The 26,875-nt window shown below is 38.7% G+C and overlaps 2 protein-coding genes across 8 annotated transcripts in view; one reads left to right on the plus strand and one right to left on the minus strand.

Moving 5' to 3' along the window:
- Positions 1-13,545, plus strand: part of TASOR (transcription activation suppressor) — a 26,957-nt gene extending 13,412 nt beyond the window's left edge. Inside the window, exons 14-23 of one of the 5 annotated variants that reach the window (XM_072347071.1) lie at positions 802-1,515; positions 2,188-2,630; positions 4,008-4,149; positions 8,159-9,105; positions 9,821-9,943; positions 10,420-10,579; positions 11,126-11,234; positions 11,397-11,575; positions 11,660-11,812; positions 12,450-13,545. In XM_072347071.1, the coding sequence (XP_072203172.1) occupies positions 802-1,515; positions 2,188-2,630; positions 4,008-4,149; positions 8,159-9,105; positions 9,821-9,943; positions 10,420-10,579; positions 11,126-11,234; positions 11,397-11,575; positions 11,660-11,812; positions 12,450-13,003 (3,524 nt within the window). In that variant the 3' untranslated portion in view covers positions 13,004-13,545. Of the gene's footprint in view, positions 1-801; positions 1,516-2,187; positions 2,631-4,007; positions 4,150-8,158; positions 9,106-9,820; positions 9,944-10,419; positions 10,580-11,125; positions 11,235-11,396; positions 11,576-11,659; positions 11,813-12,178 lie in introns of all 5 variants that reach the window. The other 4 variants (XM_072347073.1, XM_072347076.1, XM_072347074.1 and 1 more) reach the window with 4 other exon arrangements.
- CCDC66 (coiled-coil domain containing 66) lies at positions 13,025-26,412 on the minus strand. 3 transcript variants are annotated; one of them, XM_072347078.1, is made up of 18 exons: positions 26,269-26,412; positions 25,954-26,018; positions 25,660-25,682; positions 24,664-25,081; positions 23,244-23,379; positions 22,989-23,092; positions 22,699-22,823; positions 21,193-21,446; positions 20,735-20,819; positions 19,939-20,100; positions 19,052-19,199; positions 18,503-18,619; positions 17,439-17,911; positions 16,888-16,925; positions 16,434-16,714; positions 15,904-16,031; positions 15,107-15,193; positions 13,025-13,158 (listed from the first exon to the last, which is right to left on the minus strand). In XM_072347078.1, the coding sequence occupies exons 1-17, from the start codon at positions 26,277-26,279 to the stop codon at positions 15,110-15,112; spliced, it is 2,652 nt and encodes an 883-aa protein (XP_072203179.1). In that variant the 5' UTR covers positions 26,280-26,412; the 3' UTR covers positions 13,025-13,158; positions 15,107-15,109. The 3 variants fall into 3 exon arrangements, with proteins under 3 accessions (XP_072203179.1, XP_072203178.1, XP_072203180.1); XM_072347077.1 differs by lacking the exon at positions 13,025-13,158 and having other exon boundaries at positions 14,938-15,193; XM_072347079.1 differs by lacking the exon at positions 13,025-13,158 and having other exon boundaries at positions 14,938-15,193; positions 25,848-26,018; positions 26,269-26,355.
- Between the last annotated feature and the right edge of the window lie 463 nt (positions 26,413-26,875).

Consider the following 26,875-nt stretch of genomic DNA (forward strand, 5'->3'; position numbering starts at 1 on the left):
ATTTAACAGTTACTAAAATTCAATCACTTGTAGATTGGGTAAGGGGAGAGACGTTGCGGGATGATATTTAAAGTGCATGTGCACCAATTCCTTAAGATTATTCTCATTCTCACTGCTGTGACATTCCACAGTTTTGTGAGCTGCAGTTCCTGTCAGATACAAGGTAAATCTCTGCTTAAGCCTTCAGGTGTTGCTATAAGGGGTTGAATAGGGAAAAGTTTGAGTCTGAGTCTGGAGGTAATTTAGTTCCCTAAGCTGCTGTTTCAAGGATGTAAGAGGTTCTAATAGCATCGACTGGGAAGTCCTACTCTTGCTCCTACTGCACATCTTTGATTTAGTTGGTTGTATTGGTTTGCAAAGCAGCAAAAAAAGCTATACAGCTTTCTACTGGGTTACTAGGCTGGATCATATTGTAAGGAGAGCACAGAGGCAGGATTCCATAGGAAGGAATTATGGTCCCCCCATTTCTTGCAGGGAGCTGTTTTTTAGTAAATCTTGGTAAGCTTCTGAAGTGACCTTCTTCTGTAGGGGACTATAAAGCGATTTAAACTGAAAATTGTGAGTATGTAGGATATAGGCTGCCACAAAGTGATGAAAGTTGTCAGTTCATGACTATAAGCAGGATGACTTTTAAGCAGGCTTTAAAGTTGGTTACGTCACTTTCCTAGCACTTGGGTTATTTCTGCAGTCATTCAGTTTTTCATTAAGTATGTATAATAAAGAATATTGCTAACTAGTAGTCATTTCTTCATAGCTTTGTGATTTGATTTTAATTGTGAATTCCCTTCTCTTTCATGGCAGGACAAAAAGGTGTTCCATGCGGAACACAGAAGAATTCTTCTACTATGGTACTGCATGAAAAGCAGATCATTCCAGAATTCACAAAGTTTGTTCAGTCTCTACATTTTGCTTTGATCCAGTCTCGTAAAGATGCTTCTGCCGATTTCAATGCTGTTGTGGAAAAGTATATAAATGAGTATTTGAGAAGGTGCTGTAGTGGCTCTGGAAAATATAGAGAATTTGTGTTATATCGTTATGAATCACGGTTGGATGACAAAAAATTTCTTTATCCTGCTCCAAAAAACAAATCTCACATTGACAGCTGCTTGCAAAACTACATTTTTGGTTGTGCGGCATATCAGCTACCTGTATCTAGAGCTAGGGAGCTGATAGAGGGAAATCGAAAGCATCAACAGTTCAGTCCCATCTCAGATTATGAAGCTGCAGAAGAAGATCCTGAGTTTGCCAATGTGAAAAGTGGGAGAAGAATACGTGCGAAATATGAAGCAGCTGCTGCCAAGCGAAAACTCACTCATCTTGGGGATTATGATCCAGACAGACTCAAAGACCTTATTAACTTAATCCAGTGCAGGAAAAAAAATGTAGGTGGAGATTCTGATTCTGAGGACCTTAGAATTAAAAGTGGACTGAAAAGAAAACTGGAAAGACAGCCTGAAAATTTGCCAAAACACTTAAAAATGAGTGAATCTGCAGAGAATAACTGTCAATATGAAGGTAAAAAACACTTTAAACAAAGTTTCTCTTCAAGTATTGTAATTCACAGAGTAGTTACAATGTAATCTTAATAGATTTAATATTTGTGTGGTTTCATGCCTGGTGTTAATAGAGATGTTCCTAGAAGACAGTTTAACAGGAAGGAGGACAAACTTCACCGGTTTGCTTAGCTGTGTAACTGCCTGAGACTTTGTAATATGGAGTACTAAGCACGTTTTGATACCCTGATGTCTCTGTTTGACTTCCAGCTTTGTCCAAATTCTTTATGGCCCCAATGCCCTATATTAATAATTAGTAAAACTAAATTTTAACCTAATGTTTGTCAGAGGTACCAAAATAGAAACAGCAATGGTTTGAATTTCCACCTTTTTGTATAACCATGGAAGTAATTTGTCTTGCCAAACACCATACCTAAAAATACCAAATGCTGACTAAACATGATTAGGTTTTTATTAGTTGAATAGCATTTAAATAATTAAATAATCAAGACTTCTATCTACATCTTCCTGTTTAAAAATGTTTATTAAGAAAATAAGTGTATGTTTGCTGGATGAATTGTTGTTAATGAGTGAGACTGATGGTATGTGTAGATTTTTGGGGTGTGTGTGTCTGGTTTTGCTTTAGTTTTGTAACTTAGTAATGGATTGCCTTTCTCCTTCATTCCCTCCTAAGGGGGCAGATCCTTGGAGCCGCCACAGGCTGTTTTCTCAATTACTTCTGGTCTCAGTGGACATGATACTGACTTGACACATCAGGATGTATCTGACCCTGCGGTTACTGACACACATGGCCTCTTTAAACTGCTTTTAGAAACACTTGCTAATTCAGGACACTTGGATTCATCGTTGGCACAGTCTGTAAATCAAGCTTTAGGACTAAACGCTGATGAAGTTGAAGAGGATATGAGACAAAACTATGAATACGAATCCATTCCAGCACAGGACAAAGATGACCATGAGCTTCCTGATGCTGCTCAGGCTGAACCCGTTAACTTTAAGGACACACAGAGCCCTGTGATGCTGGAGACCGATGCTGCTTGCTTACCCTTTGCTATTGATGTTGACCTGCGGTTTCCAGCTAGTGAAGTAGGCCTTGAACACACACTTCTTTTAAAAGTAAGTGCAACTGGCTTGTAGGTTGATGCTGTTAACAAATGTACTATTTTCATACATATTATGAGAATGAATGAAAAGACCTAATAATGCATAAGAGCTAACTTTTCTGTGAAGAAGCTTTCCTTTTTGGTAGGAGAACATATAAAAAAATTGAGATACTTATTCATCATTCTTTACCTTCCTTCTCCTAAGGGTTGGTTATTGATCTGACTAAGGCACTGGTATTTTCTGAACCCATAACAAAGTAAGGAGACATTTGAGAGTTCTTTCTCCTAGTTACTGCCATACATTGCTTTTCCTGAGAATTGGTCACAGTGCAGCAGGAGTGGCTTTCACTTCTGGACTCTTACAGTAATTAGAGCAGGCCATTAGTGATTGCATACTAAGTAGTTGTGGGGCTCTCCCCTGCCATGCCCCAAAAATGACAGGTGGATGGCAGCTCTGATATTGTTCAGTGCTCATTGCTATCCTCTGCTTTTAGAATGTTCCTCTATTTTCTTTAACCTTGTGGACGTGACTGGTGGTTTGAATGTAATAGCTTGTTCTGATTATGAAGTCCTTTTGCAGGTGTAAAGGAGTATTTTTTGACCAGGGTCCTCTGGGTCTAAGTCGAGATCCTTCCTTTCAAAGCTTATGATTTGAACTCTTCCCTTCTCCCACAAATACAAACCCAAAAAATAAGTGAATTGGTCAGAGACAGTATAATTCCAGGACTTTCTTCAGCTTGTCTTGTTACAGGAAAGAAACTGAAAGAAGTTGAACCACACTCTGGTATCTGGTATCTTAAACGAGCATAGTTGCTCTAAGGAAGTAGAATGAGGGCTGTATTTCATTTTAATAATAGCACTCTCTTGTGTTGGTAGAACAAATTGGCAAAATCAAGTCAATTGCCCTTGTGAGCTCAGTATGCTTTATAGATTCTGGAGTACTTTTAAAAATAGCCAAAAAAACCCCACCCCAAAACCAAAAAACCCACAGCACAATGGTAACAGCTTACCTTGTAAAGGTAAGGAAGGAGGGTGAAGGTGACTGGTGAAGGTGAAGGAACAGATGTTCTTTGTTTTTTTTCTTTCTTTTCCCCTCCTCCTTTTGTTTCCTTGCTCATCTTTCCCACAACTTCTGTACTCTATGGCATGTGTTTATGACTACCTTATTTACTTTGGCTTCTTTGCTGATGGTCTGTCGCTGCCTTTGGAAGAATCAGACAGGTAAATGAAATGCAGCAGTACCTGATGCCAGCATTTCTAACTTTGACTTGACTTGACCAACAGCAACATTTTTAGTGTGCTGGTGAATATGGGTGCATTCGTATCATTAGCTGTTGGGTAGATAAAGGGATAATAAAACAGCTGTAAACTGAGAATTTATATCTTTTAGGAACCAAGCACTGGAAGCGTAAGTAGCTTTGAAGACTACAGTCCCTGTCCTAGTACACCCGTAGAACATGTTTATCGAAGGCATCCCTCCAACTCAAATAGCACAGAGGTTGGAATGCCCTGGAGGCTTATTCCAATTACAGGTAAGATGGCTTTAACTGTTACCTTGCTGCAAGTAGTGAAATGGTAACATATTCGAAGGGGTTGTTTGTTTCAAAGATCACATTCTTGGGTCACCTGTTGGTACACAGGCATGCAGGTATCCATGCAATTATTTCTGCTATTAGAAAAATAAACAAGTTTACTGGATGAGAGCAGATACTGGTGGAAAAGTACTGCTTTGGGTATGGTGTGATGTGGTTCAGAAACGTGAGTGAAGTTTGTAACTGCTTTGAATTCTGTGTTTGAACTCAGCTAGGTTCTGCTGAACGATAGGATTGATGAATAATTGCAACTAGTAATTCGGAAAAGTCATGAAAAACATCCTTACAGAAAGCTGTCTGCTTGTCTGCTTCTTACTGCATCACATGCTTCTACTAGAGGCACTTCAGAGTCTTTGTATCTAAACATTTAAAACTTAAGCTTATAGAAGAAGCTTCTTGTTCTAGTTCTTGATGGCTCAGCAGTACCAGGTCTTGGGCGAACATAAAATAATGGATTTTGAAGCATGTGGAAACTGGACTGTAGGGATAGATGAGAAGCTGTGAGAAAACCCTCACAGACTGCGTTAACTGCATTCTCTGAGTGAAAACATCCTTATTTCTGATCTCATTGGAGGAATATGGAAATCCCTGGCACTTGTGATATTTATCCAGTCATGTGGTTCTGTGGCTCCTTTGTGTGCTTGGCTGAGAAGGGAGGAAGGCAAGGGAAGTAGTTTTCTTTCTACAAAATGCTTAGGCTTTTTAAAGAAATGATAGGCTTGATGTTTTCTTTGTTTTCCTTAAGGACTTGAGGACTGTAAAATGCTTTGGATAGGACTTTATTTATTTTCCTATGCTGCTGTCTTGGCCACTGTGCAGATTGGCGGATGTGGTTATGGTTGCTGAGCTAACTAGCATGTGAATACAGGATGTGGTTCTTGATACTAGAAGGGTTTGTCAATTGACACGTTGTGCAGTCATCTGTGAGAAGAAATTTTTCTAGAAGAAATTTTCTTCAAGGTCTTCTGAGAGGGAAAGTGCTGTTCAGAGATGAAAGAGGTTGTTTGGAGCATGGCTGGACTTGAGTTTCTTGAAGTCAGCTCTCACTGCAATGAGTACTGACTGGCTCTGTAATGTGATCTTGTAGAAGGTGCAATAAAAGAAACTCTGCTAATGTTAACTGCTGCTCTCCTTCAGGAGGGATAGGAAAAGATCAGGAGGACCAGCTGGAAAAATGTGAAGATAAACAAACAGGTGAGAGAAGAGTCTGTGCTGGGGGGTTCCATCTGTCACTGTGGTCTGAACTACTGAGTGGCTTTTAGTCTCACCTTAGATTGAATTTCCATCAGAAAACAAGATCAATAATACGCTCTTTGGCACATTTGGCCTCTTTTTATTGAAGTACATCAAGGAAGCTATAGGAGAGTCAAAAAGCCTTTAGTGTTCTAGGCAGCTAGCACTTTTAATTGGGCATGTATTTCTATTTAATGTCTTCAAGAGGTTTTTGAAATTCCACTTTAAAAAGTTTGTTCCTTTCTGAAACTGGTGGCTTTCTAAAGCCAGAGGATGTATGTGTTGCTTTTTGTGGTTTGGTTTTGTATAAAGGCAGGTGCAAAAAGGAATTCAGAGAACATCAGTCCTTCTCTTTCATCCTTGCACAACTGCAGAAGAACGAATTAGTGATGGGTCTGTTTTCTTTTTAAACAAAGACATCTTTTGATACAGAGCTCATTGTTCAGATGAACTTAATTCTAAGAACTCTTAATAGTTTGTGACTTGAGTTGTGAAGGGGTTGTCTCGCATGTACCCTGACAGCATCAGGAAGTGCTGGAGGAGAGACGTTCATAAGTTCCCAACTCATTTTGACTACTTCTGTATCATGTTATTGTTCATTTCTTCATGACTGCATAATCTAAACTTCTGACAACAGTGAGCAAACCTCAGTCTTATTTTCGAAGGCTAACTTACTTGTGCATGTTTTAACTAATCCATCCTAACTGGACTTTGATTCAAACTGGGTTCTGTTCGAGACGCTCAGCAAAAAATGACATTTATTCTTGCTCGTACCTTCACCTTCTCTTGTAAGAAAAGATTAATACCGTAATAAATATTCTTAAAGCGAAGGCTTTTGACAACATTCATCTTAGATACTAAGAAACAGGATGTTCTTTGCTTTCTTTTGTCACGTGTGTTTTGAATTTATGATTTCAAAGTAGACTCCAGAATGGGGTTGCTATAGAAAAAATCCTAAGCAGTGAAGATTTTGAGTCTTAGTCTGCAAGAACAGTCATAAGCTCTTAAACTGCTCTTCTTCTGAGGTTGCTTTCGGGCAGGTTTTTTTTTCTTGTTTATTTGACGTGTTTGGTTACAGGGTATTACTGAGGGAGAATATGTCTCAAGTCAGGAATCCTGCTTTAAGAGCTGTTGAAATCTCTGTTGAAAACTCTGTTGTGTTTTACTACTTGATGCTTTTTTTTTCCCTGTGTGTGCATAAAGACTTGTGACCCAAAGGTGTGTGTCTATTCAGGGTACTGCCTTCACAGAATTCTGTTGCAGTCAAGGCAACCTTATTTTAAACTACAAAATGAACGTATTATATGAATACTTAGGACTGGTATTTATATCCAGCACTATATCTTTCTGTTAAAAGATCTTTATAGGTTTTTTTACAGGTCTTAATTGCTTCCTTTTCTCCTTCCTTTCCCTCTCCCCCCCCCCCCCCACATTCCTCCCTCTTTGTTTTTAAAGCAATATTTTAAATAATAGCATTTGAGGAATAGCCTAATCAGTCTAGTATGTGTTCTTAGCATGGAGTCATGAAGCCTTTTTCCTAATACCATTGTTACAGAAACTCTCTCTTAAATAAGCAGGAGTGTGTTATGTATTTCTTCTTTCATTGGTTTGTGACTGGCTTTAACAAAATGTAAGGTGTTACATAAAAATAGCCCCCAATTTAAAGCTATAGCAATTTTTAATCTTCCTGCTAAGAGTTCCTTATAATGCAGTATTTCTTCATTACGATCGTGTAGGTTAGTAAGTTATAAGCAGCTCAAGTATCACATATGTCGCCTCCAGTAGCTTACATCTCAGACAGTCTCAAAGTGAGTTACTCTACTGAGTTTTCCCAAGTCTTCTAAAACTAAACTGCTGTGTGTAAGGCAGAGGAAGGTGATGGCAGTGCCTTCTACTGAGACACAGGCACTGTGGACTGTTAGAAGGTAACAAATAAGAACAAATGAGCTTCACTCCTTCCAGCAACCAGTGACAACTTGAGAGGAGTGCAGTTCCTGTCTGGAAAGATGCTGCTCTCTTAGAGAGAGTGAACCCTTAAATGAGGATGAGGAGGGTTGCATCCAGGCTCCATGCCTTCCGCTCACTCAGGTGCCTTGCTTGTACCTGAGCTCCCTGGGTTTGCCCTGCCTTCTCACCTGGTGCTCAACATTGGCTTAAGCTGTGATCTGGCAATTCTGCTGCAATATACTTAAGTATGCTACAGACAAAGGGCAACAGAACTGTGGTTCAAATTGAAATTGCCTGATTTATATCTGTTTTTAGTGGTTTTAAAGAAAATTAGAAATTTGCTTTGACTGGAAGGTTGAGTTTTGAAGGGTGAAGGAAGAATATGTAGTTTTATTGGCGAAGGGAATTAAATGGAACACTTCTGGAATCTGTAGAGTTATAAAGTAACAGAGATGAAGTTTATCCATGCAAAATGGATTATGCTAGAGGCAAATGTTTTCCTTTTAGATTTGGGTGGACATCAGATAAGGGAGTGCATATGACTTCTAAAACTGATTCCAAGTCAACTCTGTTTCAGAAGAACTCTAACTTAAAAATGGCGAATGCTGTTTTGGTTACTGCCTCTGCTACAGAAATCTTCTGGTTTTCTGCTTACAACTTTATTAGATTTAAAGAAACAAAATCCCCAAACCCTGTATTTTTTAGGTTGTTACTGTATTAGCTGTTACTTTCAAACATGAGATGATGATGATTAACTCTTCCTATATAGGTCTGAAATCACCAGAAGAACCACTGGTGTATTTACCACCAAAGGATGCCTTCCCTAATGACCCCCGGGTAATAAATAGACAGAGAAGTTCTGATTACCAGTTTCCATACTCTCCATTTTCAGACACACAAAAGGGGACAGCAGAAGATGGACTTTATACAAGACAAGTGGAGAAACTTGAAGATGAATGTGAACTAGCAGATCACCCTTTTACAACACAGCATTCCATAAGCGCAATAGTAGAGACTGTGATATTAGAAGAATACAGTCTCTTTGTCAAAAAGATTCAGGAAATTTTGCAGGAAAAAAATATTTCTTATGTCAGTGGTATGTTCACACCAGTCGTCTTGGGCCAAGAGAGGATAATGAGATTTTCTGAATATGTATGTTTACAGACATCAGAGGTTTCTGTGCAAGAATATGTAGAGACACTGAGTGAGAAAATGAATAGTGTTGTTTTGTCCTCTTCGTGCATCAGACATACTCCACCAATTTATTGTAGTCCTGAATCAGCAGAAGTAGCTCATAGTGCTGCACCGAAGCCTCCACCCACCGTGTTACCTATCTGCAGAGACTCTGACATGACACTGTTAACAGAGCCGTTGTGTAACAACAGTATGGTGGAAAATCCTGATTCAATTGAGCAGCAGTCATCAAGCTTGCCCGTAGTGAAGGAGGAAGTAGAACGCGTGAATGCTAAAGCAGAAGTTGTGCAGACGTCTGATCAGACACCTTCCAGTGGTAATTCGATGGAGCCACCCGAGAAGCCTCAGAAATCCCCAGAGAACCTGAATGTTTCAACCCAACCAGCTCTTTCTGATTTTATCAGCCAGTTAAAACCAGAAGTATTTAACAGTTTGGTTGAAATCATTAAAGATGTACAGAAAAACACTGTGAAGTTTTATATTCATGAAGAGGAGGAAAGCATTCTCTGCAAAGAAATCAAGGTAAATGTGTTCCATTTCAGCCTCTCCGTAGTGTTAAAATAGAATAGGGTAGCTTTCAAACCAGAATGTATAAAACAAAAGGGAGTCTAAAACTTGTTGAATTGTTACAGTGAATTGTGAAAACAGGCTGCCCTGCTACATTTCTTGTGTGGGGCTTTGAGACAGTCTGTCTTGATTTGGTGTTTACCTCATTCTTATTGTTTGAAAAGCAGAACAGATGGGAGTTGGGGTCTTTCTGAAGGTGCAGCCAGAAGGGTCAGGCTTGTGGAAGGTTTTTGGAAAGACAAGAGCAAGAATATGATGATATTGTCATGTATTCTTGCTAAATTGATATGTGGTGGTGTGCTGATTGGTTTTTTTATTTTCTTCTGTTTCCCCCCTTTGGTTAATATTACAGGCAGCTTTAGAGATTGCTGCCATTCTGTATTTAAAGGTGCAAGATGAAAGCTGAAATTGAAGTAATAGAAATTTATATTTTCTTGAAACCTCACGTAGTCTTAATGGACTGTCAGCTGGCCACTTACACACTGCCCTGTAAGACTGACCGACCTGCTGAAGTAGCCTGTTTCTGTTTAATGTATCTGAAAGACAAAAATAGCTGTCCCTCTGAAATGCATTTGAATGAAAAACCCATTAATGTTCTGGAGAATGTTTTGGCTTAACTAGCTTTTTCCTTTTTTGTTTTTTCCCCACCAATCTCTTTCTGTGGTGTCAGGAGTATCTCACTAAGCTGGGTAATACCGAGTGCCATCCAGAACAGTTCCTAAAAAGAAGAGCTGCTTTAGATAAACTGTTGATAATTATTCAAAATGAAGACATCGCCAACCTCATCCATAAGGTACTTCACATAAGTAAATGTGTACTGCAGAAAACAACTGTTAAAGCATAGCCAGTAGAACTCACTCTGAGTAAGGCTAGTCTCTTACTAGTGGCTTTTTCAAAGAAACAGAATTGTTTGGGGTCATGCCTAGTCCTGTTACATCATATACTTGTAACTACTTCTACCTGCACATTGTTGGTAATGAATGCTTCTGGTGCATTTTAGTAATTAATGATTTTTTTCTAGCCCTTGTTAATTTCTGTTGAGGCTCTAGTAGTTCTGCTTTTAGTTCCCTAGTGCTCAAACAGCAAGTGACAGCAGCTGTTAGAGTGACAGTAGGTGTTCCTGAACCAACTCCTGTAATGTTTTTGAGAGAGCAGCCCTTAAAGCAATGGATTAAAAATAATTCCTCAATATGTTTTAAAGTTCGACATGAAGATTCTTTATCTGTTTTTCAGCTATGATCTCTGTTTTCTCTTTTGATTTTTAAACAGGTACCTGGCTTAGTAACTTTGAAGAAGCTTTCTTGTGTCAGCTTTGCTGGTGTCGACAGTTTGGATGATGTGAAAAATCACACTTACAATGAACTCTTCATGGCTGGGGGCTTTGTTGTGTCAGATGAATCTGTCCTTAATCCAGAGAGCATCACAACAGGTAAGCGTGATGCATTCTGGAGCTTTAACAACACAGGGAAAGGCAGAACTCTTAAGGTATGAGAAAGCTGTCGTACTCAGAGATGATACAGTGAATTTTTTTTGAGAACTTGAGTCTTTTACTTGCTGGCCTGGCTGGAGAGTGTGTGAACACAGAGATCTTCCCTTTTGAAGATTGTCTGGTTATGTATGCAGAACCTTTTATTATAAGAAGGTATTTTATTATAAGAAGGTCTAAGAAGTTATTTTAGAATCGGCCTTCAGAAGGCCGATCGTGCTGACTGAATTCAGCTGTTCTGAAAGCAGATATCACTGTTAGGCATCTGGCCTTCAAAACAAAACCCCTCTGTTTTAGAATATTTTTGTTGGCTAATTATCTAGGAATAAAAGCTCAAGTATTAGGGCAGCGTTCATAGTTGTGTAACTGCTTTGCTGAAAACAAAACAACACCAAAACAACAACTCTCCCCTTTTATGTATGTGTTGAAGCAGTGTTTTTCAGTTTGCTGACCATGAAATTTATCTTCTGTTCAATATCCCTTAAACAGATAAACTGAAACAGTTCTTACAGTTTCTGGAGGAGCTCAATACCCCAGATGGAAAATGGCAGTGGAAAGTCCACTGCAAAATGCAAAAAAAACTGAAAGAACTGGGGAGGTAAGCAGTGATCTTTCATACACCAATTGCTAACATCTCCAGCTTCAGTTACTCTCTCAAAATCCCACTGAAGTAGAAGTTACTGTTATGTCCATCTTGTAACTGAATTTTCATGTTTAGAGTGACCTTAAATCAGTGTTGAATATTTTTTTTCCATCACAGACTGAATGCTAATGCCCTGAGTCTGCTGACCCTGCTGAACACCTATCAAAAGAAGCACTTGGTTGAAATTCTGTCTTACCATAACTGTGATTCTCAAACTCGAAATGCGCCAGAATTAGAATGTCTTATCAGGCTTCAGGCTCAAAACATACAACAGCGACACGTTGTCTTCTTAACAGGTTACACACAAATGTGACTACCTTTCTCCCTCTTCTGGTAATAGGTTCTAAATTGTAATACAAAATCTCCTTCTGTGTATTTAGAAAAGAATCTCAAGCCACTTTCAAATTATGCTGATAATGGCATAGTTATTGCCACTGTTGATGACTTCATGCAAAATTTTACAAGTCTTGTTGGCTATCACAACTCAGTTAATGAAGAAAACAGCCCATCTCCCTCTCAGGAAAGACAATCAGGTAATACATTAAAAACATTTCGCATTTCTTCAGCTAATTAGAGGTGTGGGGTAGAGGTCCTTGAATTAGTGTCTTTGTGTAAATGAACGTGATAGATGGTAAAGAAAATCCAGCTCTGAAGGTACTGTTTTAAATGAAGGGGGAACAGCAGTGGAGATCATAACATGGAGTTATAAGCTAACAAGGTATCCAGGAAAGCAAAAAAAGTTTAACTGTCTTCAGAAAAACGATAAGCTGTTAAGATGAGCTCTCGTTATGATGAGCTGTTTTTAAGGTAGCTCAGAAACTGCAGACAAACACCTGAGATAGCGGTAGTTGTAGTCCTGTAATTGTCTGACCAAATACTGACCTCCTGTGTAACTTTAGATGCTGTTTTGACATAAACCCCATTGGAGTTGGGGATTCCCAACACTAATCACGAACACAATGCTCAGAAGCTTTTAGCATCGGAATAACTGGAATCAGAGGGTTAAGTGTGTATGTTGAGTAAGTGAACAGGAGTGGCAGAAGACCAAGACTTAAGTGATACTGGACTTGCAGACCAGAAGCATAACACTCTGTGAGTAGTGTATAGATTTTCTAACAAAAGTTTGTATTTCAATAGAATAGGAGTTTCTTTTTCTTTTTTTTAACACAGTTCATGTAGAAAATGATGGAAAGGATGAGGAGGACATGTCTCTGGATTCAGGGGATGAAGCATCACAAATAGAAATCTGCAGTGATGCCTCTAAATATGATACTCATTTGGAAACTTTGCAGACTGAGACCAAGAGCTCACGTGGAGTAGATGCAAAAGAGAGCTGTGTGTCAGAGTTATCTCCTGAAGCACAAAAGAGCTGGATGGAAAAGTCTTCAAAAATTGAAATGGAAGAGATAAAGCCAGTTCCTTCGCTTTCTACAGCGCGCTCTGCGGAAGGGGAAAAACACAATTCGGTTGAACGAGCTCCTTTCAATAACTTCCAGGTTTACAGCAGACAATTGAACATGTCTCATCAGTTCAGTCACTTTAATGTTCTCACTCATCAGACTTTTCTGGGAACAACATACCCACCTTCTACAAGCCAAAACCAAGAAGGGGGTGGTTATTTTCTATCTGCTTACAGTCAGAGCACGGATACAGAGAAATCGTCATCGCATGGTGGCTGGGGTAAAAACTGTGATTCTTCCAGGCCGTATTCAAAACGGAATTAAACTTGTCTTTTTTGTACGTTGCTGTGGACTTCCTGTTTCTAAAATGTTGGATTAACAATTTCTATTTTATTCTGGAACAAAACATTTCTTGTCCTTTATCTCAAAGTTTTTCTGATCTTATTTAAACCATGATGGCCTGTACCTGTTGGAAGCATCTGAAAATTGAAATAAATATATATTTTTAACATTTATTGTACTTGGATTATCTTGGTTGTTGGCACTTTTGAGTTTCTACATTTGTATTTGACCTGTACATAGGTTTCAGTTTGAAGTCTGTTTTAATGTAAAGTTGAATGTTTGCCTAAAATATGTGAAGCGGCGAGTTTTTTTTAACTGTAAGTATTCAAATCACTTTTCTTTACATAAATACCAAAACTTATGTATTTATTTGACACAGTTTTGTACAAATGTTTTTACATAGCTATAAGGCAGTTGTAGTTATTTTAATGACTGGATTTTGGCAAAATACCTCAATTAGATTAACCAATGGTGCAGTTCCATTACGAAAATGAAATAAACTCTTAATGCACAAGGGACTTGCTAACACGCTGCCTTGTCTGTGGTTTTTATGCTGTCTTCAAAATACAAAAGAAACACAGCCAGCCTTTATTTCATAACTAGCAGTTTGCTTGGTGTAATTATTACAGCAACATCAGAATGATCTTAAAACTTGTATCTTCCTCTTAAAACTACAGCAGTGATGTTTTAGTGACCTCAGTAATTCAACCTGCCCCCTGCCCTACTTCAGCACAGTTCTTCCTGCTGCTTTCCTGCTTCTTAGGTTTGGTATTATTCTGTGTATAGAGTTTTATAAGCTTGACCTTTCAAATTTCACATGTGCTGAGTTCACCTTACTTTTCTGAGACAAGTCTTTATCTGACTCAGGTCAATGCATCATCTCACTAAGGCTGTTTTCTTGTTTTCAAGTGTTCTTGTTTTCAAGTTGACTAAAGCCGTATTTCTTTGCTATTTTGTCATCTGATTTTAGTGCTTGAATGATGGGTGGTTTAGAAACAGGTAAAAGTGTTTGAAACTACGTAACTGTAAACTCAAAGGTACTGTGGATATGTAGAATTGGTTAAAAATGGTAGGCTTTAAATATGAAGAAAACACCACTCACTTTTCCCAGAAGTTGGGCATGAATGCTTGTTTGATTCACTTCTTTAAATTAAGGACAAACCACGCCAAGACTGGCGTAGCTGTTCCCCCTCACCACTTACATGGTAAGTACTCTTACCTCTTTATCAACAGTGAATGAGTTTTGTGAAGACCATTCTATCAAGTTCAGCATCAAGTGTGGGCTCACCTACTACATGACTTGGCACGCAACTGGAAAGGACAGTCTGTCTGCTTTCATTCCAGAGCTGCTGCTGGTAAGACACCTTTCATATTCTGTGTCTCTCTTAGAACAGCTGCTGCTGGAAAAAAATTCAGTTTGGAGGTTGTGTGATATTTTTCTTGTGTATCTCAACTACAGTGAATTCAGGTTAGGCACCTTCTGCAGACCTCTAGAAGGAAAGTACTTTTACCTCAGATTATCTTGTCTCTTGAAGCCCAAAAGGAAATGAATCGAATATAAATGTTTAATTCCAGCAAGGAAGCACTGAATGCTGAGCTGTTCAGACTTTGGTTTTTAAGCTGACTTCCTCAAACTGTCATGGACTCAGTTTGTTACCATGTTAGGTGCTGCTGTCTCCTTTTTTAGTTGGGGTGTTACAGACAGCATTTCTGTGTTGGTAAATCTGACACTGATAATTACCTAAGCCTGAACCTACCTGAATAATAAAGTGCAATCAGTTTCCTATATTTAAAAATACCCTCACAATGAATCGTAAATCTTATTTATTTTTTAAGAATACACAGTACTACAAAAATCCATGTCATTTTTTATATGGTCTCTTGGTGTTTATAGTAAATGGACTTCAGGACCATTCTGAACAATGCAGTTCAATTTATTGTTCTTCTGAACAGTAATGTAACCCTGGAATCCTATCAAAAATTGCATAATAATTTATTTAATTAAAAACAATATAGATGGCTCACAATTACAGTAGCAAAATGCTGTGCATCTCCATTTAAATAATTCAATGCAGTCTTAAGTACCTTTCAAAATGGTGAAATAAAGTTCTCTTCTTGAGCTCTAACAGGAATTAGACCTGACTCCAACTCCTTTTGCTTCTGCAGGAGGCCCTGAAATGAACGGAACGTGAACGTGAATGCTCTGCCTCCTTCAAGCTGTCTGAACCAACAACGTGCCACTGCTTTTTGCTTTAAAACAATCTATTAAGGTACGTGGCTTTTTATATGCACAACTTTAAGCAGGATAACACAGTACATTGAGAAACGAGGGAATCTGGGTTTTCCTATCTCATGCAAAAGACTTGTTGCATTGGAAGCTCATCCAAATGTTTTTAGGGATGCCTACACAGAAGAGAAACAACGTTTTCATTATGTTAGTTAGCTTGCTGCCCTGTGCACTGTCACTGTGCTTGTGGTATTCTGACTGTTCTTGTCTGAAGCTAAACCCAAAACCTTGACAGGTACTGGCTTACAGTCCTAACATTAATTATGTTCTAAGGCAGCATTACTGTTTGACTTAGAACAGTGTCACAAAGTATTAGGATGTGCTGCATATTTAAAGGTTCCTGCTTTGTCAATGGCTCTCATGGGTACTAGAAAATAAACCCTGAAGTAAAAACAGTTGGAACTGCATGATATGTAACATATAATAGCTAAATATGAGTAAGCCTCCAGATATTCATAGTTAGGCTAACAAAGCCATTCCCCTGGTTTCAGGTTCTCTGAGGTTCTCCACTGTTTCATAGCTAAACTAATGACCAAAGACTCCTTAGGGACACACATAGATGGTTATGTGTGATGGTTATGGACTTTTCGCTTACCTGCCGTAGTTCTGACAGTCCTTTGAGAATTGCTTGTTGTCTCTCTCTGATTTTAACTACATCAGGATTTAGAAGCGGATCTCTAGTGTGATCAGAGCTAAAAATCTGCCGCGGCACTTGGTAAGAATCTAAAAATAAATATATATATATCAAATCAGTAAACAATACTCTGATAAAATCATTCAAATGAATTTTTGCAACTTGTAGAAATCAAGTTTGGGTTGCTATTCGATTATGGTCACTACACCAAATACTACTTAGATTCCTAAAGCTAAAAGCTGTACATACTAGAGAAGTGCAGTTATATTTCACCAAACAAAAAACCCAGATAAAAGAATTAAGAATGTTGGGTTTTTTTCTTTTATGAATTTGTGTTTTGGTTGCTCCGGCTTTCTGTACGGTGCTCTGACAGATACGGGCTACTGCAGAATTCAGTAAAAGCAATTAACAAATGGAACAAAACAGAACGCTGAAGTTAAAGCGCTGCAACATCACTTCTACACAAATCAGATCACAATGCATTTCAGTACCATTAAGCTGTCGATACTGCGGTTCGTGTGATGAAGGTTTAGTCACTGGTGCATCTGGATCAAGATAATACACTTCATTTGTTCGAACATACGGAATAAACTGTGAAGAGGGAGGTCTTCCAGCTTCTGTAACCTGAGGAGGGAAGCTCTTCTGCTGTATGTCTGCCTTGGTATTTTTCTCTCTTCTACTATTGTTACACACTTCCAATTTCCTGGTGCTTATCTGTTTTTGTTGTACCTGTAATCTGTTCTTAACTGCTGGAACAGGTGGTGAGTCAGACCTGTATGAAACAATTCCAGTTAATATAAAAGCATCCACAAATGTTTGATAAACAGTGGAGGGGAAATATTCTGCACTTCAGTGGCCACAAGTTCATTAAAAAAGGACTGAAAATCAGGAAAGAAAAAGGCCCATATTTCACTATCAATGCATTAATGCAGAATACTGACATACCTTTCTTCGTTCAAATGATTCTTACGGAGTTGTTCTTCCTAGGAAAAAAACAAATTAGTTGAAAGTGTGAGTACAAAGCTTGATGCTCTTATATTGAACACTCATTTTACAAGAGTTTGTACAGAGATTCTGAAAGGACTGTATGTCTGGAGCTCAGGAGACAGATATTACCAAAGGCTTGCATTAAAGAGACTTGTAGTATCTATGAACTCAGTTAAACTAATTAAAGAAGATCTTATTCCATACATCTACAGCAGCTTGAGGCACAAGCAGAAACTGTATACACTTTTTCTTAATAAGTCTATAATGATTATCAATAAAATAAAGCAAATACACACTTTGGAAGATGAAACTAATACTAAAAGCTAAGCAACAAAAATTTATTGTTCTTCCAACCATGCTGAACAAAACTGCTGTAATACCTCCTGTTCTTCACACAAAGGGGGGGTAGTATGGAAATTCTCAGAGCTTGAATTATATCCAAGCAGAACTGAGTGAAATAAATCTCAAAAAAATATAGTAATCATTGTTCTTGGAGAAAAAATAGTTACCTTTCTGATTCTTTGTCCCTTATTCTTCAGTTCCTCATGAGGTGAAGGAGACCTATCTGAACAGCAGCCCTTTTTTTGGCAGAGATTCCCAGGGGTATTTCTTTCTACCAACTGAAGCAGCTCCATCTGTCGTCTTACTTTATTTTCTTCCCTTTGTTTTTGCAGTGGTTTGGGGTATCTTTCTGATGCTGGAATGTATCTTTTCTCAGGCTTGTTTATGTTCCAGTCAGGTCTTTTGCCAGCTTTTTCTGAAGGTTTAACTTGTCTTCCTTTCCTTGCATACTGTTCATACAACTCACTGTGGATGCCACCATTTTCTTGTCCTGAAATTCTGTTTTTATCCATATACTGCATTTCTTTCTGGAGTTTTTTGCTGTTAGAGGTTTCTTTATATTCTATGGAAATATCTGGTGACTCACAAGGTGAAGTTCCTTCCTCAGCTGTGTCAATGTGTGCTGAAGTGGTATAGTCATCTAAAAAAAGCATGTTAGATCCAAGAGTGAACTATTCAAATGTTTGGCCTAAACGAATAGAATTAAAAAAGCTTTCACTTTTCAAGTGGGAAGAAGATTCTGTCTGGGTAAGTTGCAACAATTGTAAAAAGCTTTTCTAAATGTTTGAATATAAGCTTTCATGTTCTGACAGGTCTAGTATTCTTATTCCAGGATTACTGACAGTGTTTCTTTAAGGATTCATTAAGAACCCATTCCAGCTCAATACCAGTGCATGTGATATAAGCCTGAAGACTACAACAATATATGCTTCAATTCCTTAATAAGTTTGGTCCTGCATGGCTTAGGGCAGTGACTCTAAGCCAACACTGTGCTTCAGAATGGCTGATCTGAATTTGTAATAGACAGGTACCAATAAAGACATACCATTGAATTAGAAGAATACAGCAATATATTATTATATTCTCAGCCACCTGAGTCTGTCCAAGCATTTATTTTCAGTTTTATTCCTTTTGAATGACAGCGGTTTGGCCCTGTTGCAGTTATACAAATTAGCTGTTCTACTGCCTGTCTGTAGGTACGTCAGGGGAACTGAACTGAAGGACTGCTTACCTGTCTGTACAGCAGTGTCTTTCCGAGGAGAAGTTTGCTGACCGATGTTTATGTCATTAGAAAAATTAGGACTTTGATGTGAAACATCAGTATGATAGTCTTCAAATTCACCGCCACCTAAAAGGAATCAAGGCATTTTTTCCATGAAGCAGCATATGTTGTATTTAAACTACACTATCGATTATCAGACTATTGTAGCCTGGAGCTCAAAGCAAAAGACTGAGAACTATAATTCAGATCCTAAAATACTGCCTGTTGCACTGAAAATCAAGCCAATCCTTCGTAGGCCTGAATATTCTATATGCACCCCTGATAACAGCCTTGTATTTCTTCCTTTATGTAACGCAGCATTTGAAGATTACAAAGATATGGTATTAGAACTCTGATATTACTGGGAAGATTCTTTAAATAAGCTGAAATTAAATTTGGTTTCTGAAACAAAGGAGCAATTTCAGGCCTGTGACAAAAACAGGGGAAAAAACCCACTAACAGTTTGCACGCAAACACCAAAAGAACAGACAAACTGAACAGCAAAATGTCAGTTCTTACCCCCACCAAGATTCTTCTTCAGTTTGGAAATGTCGTGTCCCTTCTGAGCCAAATCTTGAATGCGCTGTTCCTGTTTTAATCTCTGTGCTAATTCTTGAGCCTTCTGCATTGTCTGATAGAGCTCATTTGTTTTCAGAGTCACAAGTTCCTTAAAAAAAAAAAAAAAAAAGTAAATGTGAGAATTTGATTATTTAATCTCCATATAATCCCAAATGTTTACATAAATAATGTCAAAATATTTTCTTGCTTTGAGTATCTTGAACAAAAAGAAATGAAGCTAGTCTGAAAGAGCTAAGTCTGTATTTTTTGTCTTAAACATTTGCATTTAAATTACATATTTCTGCTTTAACTGAAAGTACAACTGCATTATTGCTGGTTCTTACCCATTTACTTTCCCAAATAGGCCTGTCCAAAAAAAGAAACTTGCCTTAAACATGTATGGTACTGGATTAAATGATAAGAGCTCGATTTCAAATATCAGAATGTCAGGTAGTTTTCAAAATGAGGAGGCAGCATCATTTTGAAGGGAAACAACTACTTTCCAACCTTGGTAATTCTATGATTCTGATTCTATGAACTACTTTCTTCAATGAAATAGTATTATTGCAGACATTGAGCTGGAAGTCTTGCTACCAATTTGAAGCCCTGAAGGGATTTCTTTCCATAAATTACAGCAATTACGGTCATTTTTAATAGACATGAGGCAAAATCCTTTTTCAAAATATATGTTGATAGTTTTACTGAACTTAAAGAAGTATCTTGGAGTACTACTTAAAACAGGTTACCTCATCGTTTTCCCACTACCTCCAATATCTAACTTTGCTACCTTCAGACAAGTCAGTAAGAATTTTCCATCTCTCTGCACAAAACAAAACACAAAACCCCACCTCCTTTTGTTTTTGTTTAAGCAGATCTTCTTCAAACTGTTTCTGCATCAGTTCCTTTTCTCGTGCTAAGCGCTGTTCTTCCTCTTGTTCCTCCAGTTTTCTCTTCTCTTCTTCCAATTGTTTCTTCTTCCGCTTTTCTTCTACCTGAGCCATTATTGCTTTCTAGCGATATCGTAAGAGAGTAGAATTAAAAGGTATGAAAATAAAGGAATGAGAAGCTCGCTACCTGTGTACTTCTGTGTACATCCATGATACTTCGATTTGGAAGGATTAAAAAGATGAAGACAATTTATTAATATATGTGACAGTAGTAGGGAAAATCAGCCTAACAGATCATGCTATTAACCACAAGGTACTTTCTCAAAGCAGGGCCGGTTGCCTTCCCATTGTTTTCAGAACCACCAGCCCAGCAAAACGGTCTGAAGACAAAATGCTCAGAGATAAACAGAAGTCTCTTTTTATATTTTCAATTTAAAGTTCGCAGATCAGCTGTATGTAAGTCTCAGCCCTCCTGGTGGTTAAAGAGATGGGAAAAAAACCTGCACACAAACCTTACTGGAGTTTTAAAGGCTACGTTGCATCTTTTTTGAGGCAAGAATTCAGTCACAAAAATACCATCAACAAATATTAAAAAAGCCATAGAGGCTGAGAGGAATTACTGTTAAACACGTGTAGATGTAATCTGAAGTCTAAGAGTTTTCTCAGCTGTCTCACTGTTAAGAAATGATCACACTTTATTCACTTGCTTTCCATTCTTCTCATTAAAATAGCACTAGACCTTAAAACAGAAACCTACCTGATGTTCCAACTGCTTCTGCCGCCGCCTGTCTCTCTCTTCAATCTGTGCAGGATCCAGGAGAGCTGTCATTGAACGAAGGAAGCTACAAAGAAAGAAACAGGTATGTGGCTTTCTTATCCTAAAAAGGAAATCCTAATGCCTTCTTTAGTTAGGATTCTCAGATTACAAGTGACTTCTTCATAGTGATGAAATTGCATTGTATTAATTATTACATTTATACAATTTGTTATAATAAGGAAAAATACAAGTTTACTCGCAGTAAATTTTATTAATGAACAATGGAAGCATATGCATATTTCAAATGTGAAACGACATGCAACTCTGAAAATAGCAGAAGCCAAATGAATAAGATCCAAAGATCAGATTTAATGCATCTCATTCAAACATTTAATTTGTAAGGAGGCACCAGAAGTGAACTGGATGTTAAGACGACCGCCCTGACCAAGTTCACTCACCTGGTTTTCTGGCTGTGATCCCAAGCACTGCTTTTAGCACCTTTTTCAGCATTTCCCATTTTTGAGGGCATGAAGTTGCCTAAAGCTGCAGGTGAGAAAGGGTGAACAAAAGCAGTCAGCTCCTTAGGGTCAGGTGACAGGCAAAGACTTTCAGGCTGCTTTTTGTACATTCCATTTAAGGGGTGCTGTGCGTTAGTGTTAAGGTGGTTCTTTAAAGAATCAAAATGCATTGCCCATCTGTCATGCTCTTCAGCCTGAATAAATATGAAGCAACAAAAAACGGAAATGTGCTCAATGACATTTTCTACAAACAAAAGAGTCAGACAACACATTTTGTACAACAAAAACAGCTGAAGATCTTTGTTATGGAGTTACAGCACACAGAACAGTTCATTCCTTAGATGGAAAACCAAAATATTTCTCTTGTTTAAAATCAGAGCAGAAATGATTCTGCAGATCACTACACTTGGTCAGCAGTAAAGAACTTCTATTATATTTTCAGCAAAAACAGACCAGAAAGTAGAAAGGGGGGGAAAAAAAAAAGTCAAAAAATAAGTTAATAACATGAACAGGTTTTAGGCTCACCCACATTTACACACACTTCAAACATGGACAGCAGCAGAATTACTGTTACTTTATGCCTTTTATTTTCAGTCAGACAGGCCTAAGCACTCTTCCAGAATCTCTTTCATTCTTTCAATATTCCAATCCTTACAAAGTACCCGAATCTTCTATAGAGGTGACAGACTGGCTTTTTAAGTCTCCCTTCCGTACCACACAGCCTTATCTTTATGGCTCCATTTTGCAGCAGGACATTTTACATAAGGGACCTCTTTTTTTGCTATATGTAATGAACATTTTTTCTTCTGAGTAATATAATTGTTTGTCTGAGAAGTCTGTAAGGTGACTATTTCAAGATTTCTTTTTGGCAAAATGCATACTAACAAGCTCTATTTAAAGCTATCAGGAATACATTCCTTAAACCGAAAAGAATCTTTTCCTTAAGAAAAGTTTTATGCCTATTTTAAAAGAAGCAACAAGATAATCTAATAAGATTATGTTGAAAATCATCAGGAAATTGAAAGGCAAGTCAAAGTCAAAATGCTGTGTTTAATATGATGTAAGCAATTAGGTATGTTAGAAAGCTGATGAACAATGTAAATGATTATATATATATTATTATATAACCACTTGATTATGTCTCAGATCATAACTGGAAAAGATTCATACCTCTTAGTAATCAACATGCAAAGAAAGGAAGAGGTTGGTTGTGATACTTCATATAACTGATAAAACTACAAATGGGAGCAAAAGTTAAGTTTGATGCATAGAGCTGCATCACAACATGCCATCAAAGAGCTTAAACTAACCACTGAAATTTGATTCTGCTTCCTGTTAACACTGGATCTGTACAGAAAAGAAAATCTTGTATGAATTAAGGGCTCGAGAGTTCTGCAACAGTGCTGTCAAAACTGTGTGCTTTTCAGTGTTCGTCGATAGCCTTACCTTATCTGGGTCAGCTGTTTCTATCTTCTCTGTATGGTTTTTATCATTGCCAGATTTTGGCCCCAAATGAACCACATCTCCTTCCAAAGTTTCTTTCAGTTTCTTCTTCAGTGCTACCTGTTCATCTTCAGGAAAGGAGGTAAGGGGGAAACACACAAAACTTTAGTAAAAATTCCTAATACAGACACATAGATGCATTTATTAAATAAGATAGACATCTCATATTGCATCATAATGCATCTTCAGCATCATAAACTCATACAAATATAAATTGTGTGTATGGTAAGTACCTAATTCCTTCTTCCATTGGCTCTTCTTTGATTCTAATAAGGCTTTCTCTCCTTCTCTTTCACCCAAGGTACTAAACATGTCAGCGGGTTTCCAGGATTCCTTTCTATAGATGAGGGAGTGAAAAAAATCACTTGAAAATCTGTTGATTTTAACATAACTTTCTGATTAGTATTTATATCAATTCTTACTGTGATTAAACACTACAGTTCATTGCTGGAGAAAGTTTTTGTGGACAATAACACAGATTTACGTACACAACTTTCTCTCTGGGTTGTGGATATGACTCTTGTTTCCCGCTTGAATTAGAGTTAGGCTCCTCTGGAACAGATGAAACATCACAAGCCTTTTGGAGCAATGCTACAATGGTTTCCTCTGATGCCTCACTAGATCCTGTAGTAGAATACATATACGTGCCTGAATGTATATATATTTACACATTTATACATACATATATATACACACACACAAGTAAATACAACATACGAGCCCACTAAACATTTTTTCAGTACTTGCTACTTAAGCAACAGAAGAGACTTGCAAGCTCACCATTATTTAACAAACCTGTTTTCTGCTCTGCTTGTATTAGCTGAGGCTTGCAAGCTAAAACTTCAAAGAGTGTTCTTAGAATGCTAGACTTGCACTTGGGAAACAGCTCAGACATTTGTACTCTGCTTAATTTCAATGTGCTGTGTTTGTGGTGACAGAGAGTTGACCTCTTCCATGGGTCCAAAAATAGAGTAATAATACAGGAAGTTATAGAATAGTTGTCATGCTTGTCAGCATAAGAAGCGCAGAATGAATACTACTCAGTATTACAGTTAGGCAGAAAGATGCATGTACGCCTTGGGGTCAGAAGGAAATTTAAAGACTGCTCTTGAGATACAGAGTTATATCTGAACTCTTTGATCAACCAGAAAAGCCTGCATTTCTGAGGCTTGTGTGTGACTGTGGTGGTGACAGTTACTTCCACAGAACCATGGAATCATTCAGTTTGGAAGGGGCCTTTTAAAGGTCATCATATCATATCATAGTATCATAGTATTGTGCGAGTTGGAAGGGACCTTAGAGATCATCGAGTCCAACTCCCGGGATTCGAGCCCTCTGTGTAGCAGAGCGGCACTTCTACCCCCTGCTCCACAGGGGGGGATTCGAACCCGGGCCCCCTGGTGTTGCAAACGGGAATTCTACCGCTGCGCCACCGGAGGCACACAATCTAGTCCAACTAGTCATCTAGTTGGTCATCTAGTCCAACTCCCCTGCAATGAATAGGGACACCTACAGCTCAAGCAGGTTGCTCAGATTCTGGTTTTGTCCTCAAAATTCTAATGTTAATGGTTCAATGCCCTTCCGCTATTTTTCCCTCCCCCCAGTTTTAGTATGAAACATTGTTGAGAGTTGTCTGGTTTTTTACTCAGAAAAGTACTAGAATATTATTAAACAATTTCTAGTTCTTATTGTTAAAATTGACAGCTGTTTGGCTCCTAACACTTACAGGCAATATCACATCTGTAGTAGCAAGCACTATCAGTCTTGAGCCTTTCATAGAGTAGTATCTCTGTCTGCAAATAAGCTTAAATTATGAACTCAACTCAGAGTTAAGCCTCACATTTCTCCTTGTTTCTATGAAACTAACAGCAGTGAACTGTATAAAATCTGCACTGTACTGTGTCTTACCCATCTCCTCTTGCTTTTCACTGGGAGTCTCAGAGATCTGCTCAGTTCCTCCCTTTACGATCATCAAAATCTGTCGAAGCTGCTCTTGCGTTAAACAGACCAAACTCCTCAGGTCTTCAGCTGACATCTGTGTATTCTGAGGTTGGTGTTTACTTTCTTTAATATGAAGATTCTCAGAATCGGGCTTCCTGTTTGCGGTATCTCTTTGGAAAATCAAAGACTGATCTTTAGTTGTGGCTTCACGTGAGGAAGGTTTGGTTCCTTCCACTCTTTCCCCTTTTGACATTGATAAGCTCGATCCACTCCTTGGTTTTGTTAAGTTCTCCTGATTGATGCAAACATTTTGTGTTGACCTCAGCATGTGCACAGTATGCCTTATTCTCAATGTCTGTTTAGGCACTCTGGCTTTATTTCCCATCTGCTTGAAAAAGAGAAAAAAAAAAAAAAAAAAAAAAAAAAAAAAAAAAAAAAAAAGATGAAAATTCAGTATATATTACATCAAGGGAAGAAATTGTGATAAGTAACAAACAAATCCGGGACTTAAACAACAGGTAACAGTAAATGTTCCTTTACTTCTTTGTTCCGTCACTAGAAACTAACTCCATAAAAACTGTTACTCTTTCCAGGGTCTTTGTTGTACACTTGTAACCATCTCATAGATACTTCTATCATATACTTTGTATCTTCAGCTCGCTGCATTCCAGTTTACTCAGGCACAGCCCATACGACTACACCGAGTTTGATTTTTAGGTAGACCTGTGCAGATCTAGGAGTTGAACTCCATCACCCTTATGCGGATACTGAGGATACTCTGTGATGAACCCAGCTATAATGAACCTGAGAAATACCTCCCTCCCCCCCCCCCCCCCTTATTTTTCTTCACAAACACGACTGATTACAAATATTGAGACACTTCAAATGTGTTCTCAAAATTATCTGCTAACAAACTGAATGGTATAATGCCTGCTTTACAGAAAAGTAAGTCTTTTCACTTACCTTCGTTGCAGGCTTTGCTTTATCTTTTCGGAAGCAAACACAAACATATGAGAACAGTATTTAAGAGCAACTTCTTCCTGAAAAATAAATCTTAAGAAACTCATGAGCTATTTCAGTCAGCAGACATCTGCCACTGTAAATATAAGTGTGAAATTATACCATTCTGTGTAAATCAAGCAGGGAGTTACCGGGCTTCTTTTTCCCTGCTAATAAGGTGCTACTAAACTGCAGAAATTCTCATATCACGCAAGTCAGAGCTTTAAAGATTAGTTTAGGTAGATAATCAAAAAATACCAGAAGCGGCTAAAATCAGCCTCGGCTTCCCATCCAGCACTTCAGTTTCAAGCTTCAGCCCATCTCTGCAAAACGGAAGAAAGGAAGAAATTGGAACCTCGAAGGGATAACGGTGAGTTCTTCACATTCCAACAAACACAACCGCGTGTGCGGCCCCTTTCCCACCCCCTCCCCAGACGGGCTCCACGCCCCCCCCCCCCCCCTCCCCCTCCCCGGCACCAGCGGGCCGCGATGCGCCGAGCACTGAGCTAAGGCTGGGGGGGTCCCGCCCCGCACGGAGCGGCGTTCCCGGCCGCCGGTTCCCTCCCTCCTTACCCCAGGTTCATGGCTCGACCGGCCGCCGGCAGAGCCTAAAGGGCCGCCGGGCTCGCTCTGTGTGTACGGCGGTTGCCGGCCCCGCACAAGGAGCCGGGAGGCGATAGGCTTCCGCCGGGGCTCCGCTTCGCCAACGGGCTGCGCGCACACTGCGGGGCCGGGCGGAGAGGAGCCTTGTGGGGGATGGAGTCTGCGGCGGGGAGCGGCTGGGCAGGGAGAGAGGGAGAGGTTTCTGTAGCATTGCACATAGCAACTTAATGTTTGATTTTATTACCAGCCCTCTTATTCTTTCTTTCTTCCAGACAACAGAGTCACCGTTCATATTCCTAATCTTGCAGTGAAAGTCTTTTAATCTTTCCTTTTTGGGGGGCAAAATTGCCTCCTGATTTCAGTTCGAGACAGCAGGTGGCAATATCGTTTCAAACTTGTCTGCAAAAGTTTAACAGCCGTACAGAAACCATCTTACAAAGGGCTCAAAACGGCTTTTTTTCTCCCTTTCCCCCCCTTTTTTTTCCTTTCTCCTGACACAACGAGTTTCAATCTGATAGAATTTAAAAAATATATTTTATAAATTCAATATCAGTGTTTTGCCAGACCAAAATTATAA

This window comes from Excalfactoria chinensis, chromosome 12, assembly GCF_039878825.1.
Source record: "Excalfactoria chinensis isolate bCotChi1 chromosome 12, bCotChi1.hap2, whole genome shotgun sequence".
Lineage (NCBI taxonomy): Eukaryota > Metazoa > Chordata > Aves > Galliformes > Phasianidae > Excalfactoria > Excalfactoria chinensis.